Source organism: Anoplophora glabripennis, unplaced genomic scaffold (assembly GCF_000390285.2).
Source record: "Anoplophora glabripennis isolate ALB-LARVAE unplaced genomic scaffold, Agla_2.0 scaffold1122, whole genome shotgun sequence".
Lineage (NCBI taxonomy): Eukaryota > Metazoa > Arthropoda > Insecta > Coleoptera > Cerambycidae > Anoplophora > Anoplophora glabripennis.
Genome location: NW_019426068.1, coordinates 66,809 through 75,932, shown reverse-complemented (window position 1 = coordinate 75,932; position 9,124 = coordinate 66,809). Strand labels below are relative to the sequence as shown.

The window sequence follows — 9,124 nt, the reverse complement described above, 5'->3', positions numbered from 1 at the left end:
CAGGACAAAAGGAGGTCCCACAAAGCGCCTACACCGGCCGCATTTGCGGTCGGGGTAGACGACGGATGGGGCCCACCTACGAAGGCTGTCCAGGCCTACACGAGATGAGGCAGGATAAAGAGGAATTATCCCCCTCGATCCCAAATCATTGAGGCCAATTTCTAGCCATGGAATAATGGCGCGCGGTCTTGGCTTAAGCTACCGAGCATCGCATCCGACCGCCAGAGCGGTGGGACCCTCGGACTTTCGGCCCAAAGACGGGGAAATTGGAAACATCGGTGAAATTTCCCCGTCTTCGTAAAAGGGCTTACGGAGATCTTAATACTGGATGGTTGTTTCCAAATATCGCCCGGAAGCGTCCCGGGGTTCGTCTGCAGGTTGCGAGAGTCGCTGCAGTGGATACTGAGCGCAGGGAAGGCAGACCCAGGCAAGATGGGTCGCGATGCGGGAGACATCGTTGAAATTGGTCTTAGACTTCGGAGGCGCTATCGTCGGGAGGATCGATGTCATGTTATGGGGCGACGTCTGTACTAGGATGCAGAGTCGCGGAAATTGTTCTCGGACGGTATCGAGTTCGGTGTCTGAACTGATACCGTGGAGGCTTTTTTGATTTGCCCGGCCGACGGCGATTAGTTGGCAACCGTGGCGGGTTTTCGGTTTGGATTGGAAAGGTAGGCGAATTTGAGTCCCAATTCAACGGTCTCAGGCATATCCGTAGGTACAAGACGGCGTCTAGGAATTACTGAGTGTTCTGAAATCTTGAAGCTCGCTCGAAGGGTGGAGTACGACAATATCATTTTCGAAACATGTTTTTGTTGAGAATAATGCTCAAGGGAAAGAGATATATGTATATTAAACTGAAATTTTTAGATTCCTTTCGCTTTTTACCTTCATCTTTAGACAAATTAAGTCAAAAACTTGAATCTTTTCAATGTGTAGAAATAAAAATATATTTTTCTGATCAACACAAACTTAATTTCACCACAAATAACTTATAACTCTATATTTTTAATTCAATATTTAAAGATGTTTTGCCATGAAATATGAGATGATCAGACTGTCACTAAGATAAATTAAACGTCAAAATATTTTTAAGCAAATGATTATATCCGCCTACGGTACCTCGCGGTCGAAATTATAGAGAGTGACTCTATACAGTATAGACTCTTTAATCCGAACTAATTAAAACACAGGCTTAAAGAGATACATTCGAATTATAGATATTTTCGGATTACTGGATAGTAAATATGTACGTATGTAAATATGTTTATGTACATACATATAATATGAGTTAGATTTTATGTGTTATTGAGAAGGCAAACAATAACAATGAAACCAAACATTATCGTAAAATATGTCGTATAAATATCGACATGTTTGCATGGCAATAATATTTCAACTAAAAAGATCTAGTCGAGAAAGGTTCCAACTCATAAAAGGGTTTCCCCGAGACTGCTGGGGAATTACCAGTGGCGGCCCGTGGGTTTGAATACAGGAGGGGCGCATTTTGAAAAGAGGACGTACATCATAATAGCTGCGGGGGGGTATGGGGGGCGGTAGCACCCTGCTTGGCGCCGCAGGCGAAAAATTGTAAGGAATTTGAAGGTCATTGTGTTTTGCAAGTACCCCAAAATGAATAATGTCAGTGTGTAAAGTAGCTACTTAGATACAATACGAGAAATAAAATTACGTGTGGGGGCTGAAGTGGATAATCAATCAACCAACCCAGTTAGGATGTAATTATGTAGATTACTGTAATAGTTCATTCTGTATAGTTTTTGAAGTTCCTTTAAAAACATGGGCATCACTAAGATGTTTATCTAAAACGGGATCAATTTTTGCACTAAGTATCAGTTCTAAAAATACCACTTTGTTTACCGAGTCACTTTTTTTATTATGTCCACGAAGAGGAAGGTTACATGTACCACATAGTTTTAAGATATTTATAATTTTTGAAAGAAGATTTTTCTTAACTGTTTCGTTATGACTATTTATTTGTTCTGCATAAGCAATATTTAAACAAGAAGCAATATTTACTCTTCCTAAAAGTAAAAAACTCACTAACTTATTTTTGTTTTTAGGAGAATTTTCATGTTTCTTAATTTTAATTTCTAAATGTTTCAAGTCAGAAACTCCAGTTTTCGTCCAGTTTTCTTCGCCTCCTCCAAACAATAAACATACAAAACAAAAAAATCTATTTGTTTGGTCACAACCACACAACCACAGGGTCTTATCATAAATGTTTTTATCAAATTTGCGAAAGCCGGCCCACTTTTGCACTCTTTCTGCACCTGAACTAAATTCAACACTGGCGTTGGACGTCCGTTATTTTTCAATTCGTCTTTATCCTCTAAACTTAAATTACTAATAACAAGTTTTTTTATTTCACAAACCCTCATTTTAAACTTAAACTTATAAAATATAATGTCTTAAAAAGCGCCAAAGCAAAACACGTATAATCACACTTCAGTGATACGGGTTACTGCCTCATGGAGTCCCAAAACAAAAAGCTCGCGAGCCTTTCGCCTCCACGTGCCATTCGTGCCAATTTGTCCAATCATATGTAAAAATATGCTTGCACGATGGACTCAGATTTCACGATCCGCGACGGAGTGGGGACTGCGCGCGCGGTCAAACATAACTCTTTGGCACGATCATAGATGGCAGAAGGCATTAATCTGAGCTACGTTCACGGAGTACATGCACTTTATGCAACCAACCTAACATCCAAGAGATATTGAAGCATGCTATTTAGATTTCTTATTGATTTAAATAAATACATTATTTTAAGTTTATAGTTTGAAAATATCTAGGGGGGAGGGCGGAGTCCCAGAGTCCCCCTTCACGAGCCGCCACTGGGAATTACGTATTTAGCGGGTACTTTTTATTATGTAGTCTAACTTTATAATCCGAACTATATACGTTAAACCGAATTTTGTTCAAATTAGAGTTTTGTTCGGACCATCGAAACGGGCAATCGTCGGGCCGGATTAGTGGATATTCGGATTAAGGTGAGTTCAGATTAAAGTCTATACTGTATAATATAAAAACACTATTACCATAACCCGTATAAAATATAAAATGATTTTTATAATGGTTCAATATTGTTATTATATTGTATTAAATGATGTGCCGCTCTCTACGCACATCGATAGAATCTATAATCGTCTAGACAGAGTTACACTGAACGTAGATCTATATTCTATCTCTGTCTTTTGCACTTGGTAGGGAATAAGGAAATGCTTATTTAGTGGGTGTAAACGGACTTGATTTAGCCGTCCTTAGAAATGCCATAGCATAAGCGTGGACGAGGGGTCTAATTCCGTGGCTATAATAAATTTAAAAAACATTATGTTTTATTATCTTTTTTCCATATTTTCTATATCTTGCCTTTTACGCAGACACGCCAATGCATTTTCGTTTCCCGCACGCTTTATCCTCCTTACTAGTCCAAAAGCTAGCGATGAGTCACTCTCTATAATTTCGACCGCGTAGTATAGATGAATAATTTTAAACATATACAAGTTTATCGAGATAATTTAAAAATATTTAATAGAGATGACAAAAAATATTCGATTATTTTGTCAATGAGTGTATATATCAATGGAATTTACGAGGTCTGTCCCAGTGTAAAACCAAACACTTTAATTAGTGAATTAATTCATGAATAAGTTCACGATTTAACTAAGTTGCAAATGTTAAACTGACATGATTCCAACAAGGCGAATAATTTAGAAACTTAAATCTATTCTACCCATCAATTTCGGAAAGTTTCCCAAAATGATAAATGAGAAACAATATTAAACACCTATTAAATTATATAATAAAAATACAGAAAGTGTGATAATGTTTATTGATTTCAAATTCAATTGAGGCAAATGTCACAAAAGAAATTAATTAAAGTGCACTACTATAAATTACAAAATTAATGATTAAATAATTACAGACAGAAGTATTATTACAATTTCTTAGGCTTAAGAAGTCAAATAAAAAATTTTAACATACGTTAATTCAAATGATATATATTTATCATTTACAAAAATTGATTAATTGAAATTGATCAATGCAATGGCCAACAAAATAAAATGAATGCTGAAGGGGATATCAATCAACATCTGGAGCAATAAGTTTAAAATTTCACATTCTAATTATTAATAAATACATAATGTTACATCCTATTTCTTGACCCACTCAGCATTCCAGTTAAAACACTGCTATAAATCTAATCGTATTATTCATAGGAATAATTTCTAAGCCCTTGGAATACTGAAATCAATTTACAAATAGGTATAAGAGGATCAGCAGATCAGAATTGCATATAATCTAGAAAGAACAACTATTTTGATTACCATTCCCTGACAATACAGATGCAATTACTTTGCCAGAAAATGTTACAACTAGTTTTATAAAATAATATAATTATTTTAATATTTAGGGCTCCAAGTTATATTATATATTTGTAAAAAGTACACACAATGAGATTGACCAGAATTAAACTTTACGACTTAATTTTGAAGATAATTACTGGTATATTTTACACTACCTATATGTTCAACAAATACGATAAAAATTTTTTTCACTGTTCGCATGTAAAAAAATTGATAATCTATTATTTAGTATTATGATTGTTATAGGGCATTCCTCCTATTTTTTTGTTATTGTAGTAAAATGTAATTATTTCTGCATTCACAGGTATGCATTTCTCTTCAATACAATACCTGTCAACTACACATCATATCATTTATATTGGCTCACTATAGTTCTATTCATAATTTCTCCATTTAATAATATAAATAATAATTCATAATTATGAGTCTAAAAAATAATTTACAAAGACTACTAATAAAGCAGATATATGTTTTTTAAAATATGTCTCAAAATAAATAAATTATGACATTAGTCACCATGAATCACCAATATTTAAAATAATAAACTACCTAATAAACCCTTTTTTATATAAAAAAAAATTGCATACATGTGAATAATTATGTAAGTATTATATAATGACCAAAAACTACAATGTTGTGTAGCAAAAGATGTTGGATACATTCCATTGTTCCATTATACTGATGTATGTACTTCAATTCATATTTCATGTCTTTCATTATATGAAATTACATGAAATCTATATCTATAATGCTAATCATTATGATAATGAACATATACAATTCGAAACCCTGATAACAAAAATTTTGTAAACCAATTCTGAACTACTGTGACCCAAATTCATTTTCTGCCCAGGAAAATGAAAATGGATAGTACTGACTTAATATGCAGTGCTAAGCAATAACCAGAATTATACATAGATACATGAAATCATTTTCATTCGACATGTTAATGAAATCACATAAAAGAAGAAAAACAATAATTCATAGTTATTTTATATGAATAATGCAATTTTTTACATGGCCACATGGAACTCATAATTACTTGTACTGTACCAATGAAGAAGGCAAAGCAATCATGCGTGAGTGCATTCCTAGATGGCGAATCCATTGGTACAGCCTACATAGAGTTCTAAAGTTTACTTCTTTACACCATTTTGGTTGACTGATCCTTTGGCAGATACCACTGGGGAAGCACTGAAAAAATTACAGATAATAACAGATACAATGCAATTTTTTACCTTTTTTCCAACCAACATTTTCACTTTCAAACAATTTTTTTTTTATCAAAAAACAATAATTATGACTTGTAGAGAATACTTTGCAGTTTTCCAAACCCTGCTTGGATTTTCTGTACGACCATTATTTCCCGAGTAATTGATTGGCAAAGTCAAAAATGATTTTTTTGCTTTGATCAATGACAACTCAGCGACAAATCATCGTACAGGGCTCTAGAACCGCTCAAATTGAAGATAATTAAATTAACTAAAAGAGCTTCATGGGGAGCTTACCAAAAAAAATTTTTTTTTGAAGAAAAGCAAAAATTTTCAATTTTTTTTTCCTTGATTTTCTTATGATTATTCATGCTGCTAAAAAATTTTAAAATTCAGATACTAGAAACTTGAAGCTGCAATTTCCTTTTTTTTTATTCTCTCTATGACCATTTCCTTCCAAGTTACAGCTCTGAAAATCGCCGAAAATTTTGTGATTTTTTTTTTAATATCCTAATTTCTGTGCCTAGTGCAGTAACTAAGGAGAACTGTTAAAACATTCACAAAATTTTAGTGAACTTGGATATCAAATGTGGTATAATAAATGAACAAAAAGAGGTCATTAAGGAGGTTCGATACCGAAAAAAAAATGGTAAGAAAGTTTTCAAAGCAATTGAATCTGTTAATAAATATGCAAACTGCCTCGTGTAAAAATATCAGATCGATTGCCAATGTAGTTTTTTTGAAAAATGATATAAAAAATTATGCTCTTATACACAGGCTCTTATGGGAGTTGAGGAAAAAACTTTAATCAAACGTGAATATTGCTCTTAAAAATGATTAGGACCGGGAAAATAAAATTGTAATTAAAGAATTAATATTACTAAACATTTTAAAACAATAAAAATATGCACTTACAATTGAGATAATGGAATGAATATATAACGTTTTGACAAATTTGAACAAACATCTGATCCAATGAAAGTAAATATGGCAACACTGTACGCTATATTTAACGCTTCGACTGACACGCTATATTTGAATAGCTCGATTATAGACTATACAATTATTCCAGTCGAAAACATATGTAGTAATAATTAATATTAAATAAATTTTTTGTGATCTAATGCAATATAGCAAATAGCGGCAGCGAGTGAACATGTCGTCTGCTGGCTCTTCCAGTAATTTATGTAAAAGGTGCAATAAAAATGTAGTTAATGCACTAAAATGTGACAATTGTCAAAGTCTGTTTCATGCTAGTTGTGCTAAATTGGCTAGTACTGTGAAAATTTTAAGTGACAACAGAATTATTTGCTGTGAAACCTTGGATGATCCCGAGACTGACTTTTTCGATGCCAAGGAAGTTTTCACCAAAACTGACATTAAGGTAGATAAACAAGTTTTTAATTATATAATAAAACAAAAGGATATAATTATTGAAGAACTGCGGGACAAAATTAATTTGTTAAACAATCATATAAACCTATTGAACAAATATGTGTCGGATTTTAATAAAGGGGAACAAAAACTTAAAGAGATAAATACTTCTGTTGAGAAAGTAAAGAAAGTATCGCAAGAAAATGTGACTAAAAAAAGCCCTGTGATTAAGAACTGTACTAGTTCGACAAGTACAAGTAAAAACTTATTGTATACAAACAACAACCAGCATTCTAATATAATAACAAATAATGACGTAGCAGAAGGACTTAAACAAGTAGAAGGACAAATAAAAATGAAAGAGTGTATTCACCTAACTAAGACTAATGAACCAAATGCAACTTCCTCACAAGAACAGCAAAAATGGCAACAAGTAGTAAAAAAACGGCGTCAAAGGCCAATTGTTGTTGGTAGTAACGTTGACAATTTGCCTGTGAGAGGCGTCCCTAAAACTGTTGATCTTCACGTATATCGTTTGGATGTCAACACAACACCTGCAGAATTGTTAAACTTTTTAAAACCGAGTTTCCCTGAAGTGCAATGTGAGCCTTTAAATTCTAAACATCCGGAACTGTATGCATCATATAAAGTGTCTGTCTCCCAAGAAAATTTCAAAAAGGCTATGGAAACCCAGTTTTGGCCAAAAGGAGCGTGCATTCGGCAGTTTTTTTGTATTGCGCAAGAAGAGAAAGCCAGAAATAGCTTGATTTTTGACCCCGACATTTTACTATTAAATGTTCGAAGTTTAAACGTAAGAAAAATTGACGATCTTTATATAGATATGTGATTATTTAAATTTGTTTTCTATGCTTTACTGAAACTTGGGAAAATCCTGAATCTGTGCATCTTTACATATTAGTGGATTTAAATTGATTAGTTATTTCTGTAGATCTGATTTCACTGGGGGTGGGGTTGCAATATTTGTTAAAAACGATATTGATGCTGCACTGTTAGATTTACAAAATTATTGTGTCGAAAAACATTTTGAAATTTGTGCTTTAAATTGGAAATTTAATAATATTGATACAGTACTGTTAAACTGTTACAGGTCTCCTTCGGGTAATGTAAATATATTTTTTGACAAATTGTCCGATGTACTTAATATTATGAGTAAAGCGAATACGCAAATTATCCTTACAGGTGATTTTAATATTGACTCCTTTAATAATTCAAAGGATTTTAACGTTTTGTGTAATTTATTGGCATGTTTTGATTTAGTTAGTTTAGTGAAGTGGCCTACTCGGGTAACAGAGACTACCGCGTCTACAATCGATCATATCTTTATAAATTTTGGATTTACTGGTCCTTGTTGTGTTTTTGACAATATAGTATCTGACCACAGAACTGTGCTATGTCAGTTAGGTATAACAGATACTGTAACAATTGATAAAAATAATTTTTCTTTGAGAAGAAGTTTTAGTGATACAGCTATTTTAAAATTTCGTACAGCTATTTCAGATGAGTACTGGCATAATCTTTATAATTTAAAACATATTAATGATGCATTCGCGTATTTTAACAGTGTATTTTTATATTATTTTAACGTTCATTTTCCTCTTCGTAAGTATTACAATAAGCCATGTGATAAAAAATGGGTTGATGATGAAGTTAAAGCTTCTAGTAAACAATTAAAGAATGTTTACAATCTTCGGAAAAGTTTCCCTGAATTAACTCCTATTTATAACTTTGAAAAGAGGCGGCATCGGCATTTGGTTGAGCAATCTAAAAAAACTTATTATCAGAACAGAATCATGTTTTCAGAAAATCAACTACGTTCCGCTTGGAAAGTTCTATCTGAATTGTGTAATTATAATAAATCACATAATAATGTCCAACTAAATGTTGATGGGGTTTCTTATGATGAACCGGCAATGGTGGCTTCATTATTCAATGAATTTTTCATAGACGCCCCTCAAAGGGTGGTTGATCGAATACCTAATGCGGTAAACAATTTTAATTCATATAATCATTTCAGGGAAAATAGTAGCTCTCTATACCTGAAACCATATACTCCCACCGAAGTTCTTGAATTGCTCAAAAAAAAGTTAAAAAATAAAAGATCGTCTGGGTCAGATGGAGAACTGTTAAAAC

General features: G+C 33.1%; 1 protein-coding gene across 1 annotated transcript in view; it reads right to left on the bottom strand.

Moving 5' to 3' along the window:
• Positions 1-4,953: 4,953 nt before the first annotated feature.
• LOC108914300 (double-stranded RNA-binding protein Staufen homolog 2) overlaps positions 4,954-9,124 on the bottom strand; it is a 70,522-nt gene continuing 66,351 nt past the window's right edge. The window contains exon 9 of the mRNA XM_018720075.1: positions 4,954-5,582. Within this exon, the coding sequence (XP_018575591.1) occupies positions 5,525-5,582 (58 nt within the window). The 3' untranslated portion in view covers positions 4,954-5,524. The remainder of the gene's footprint in view (positions 5,583-9,124) is intronic.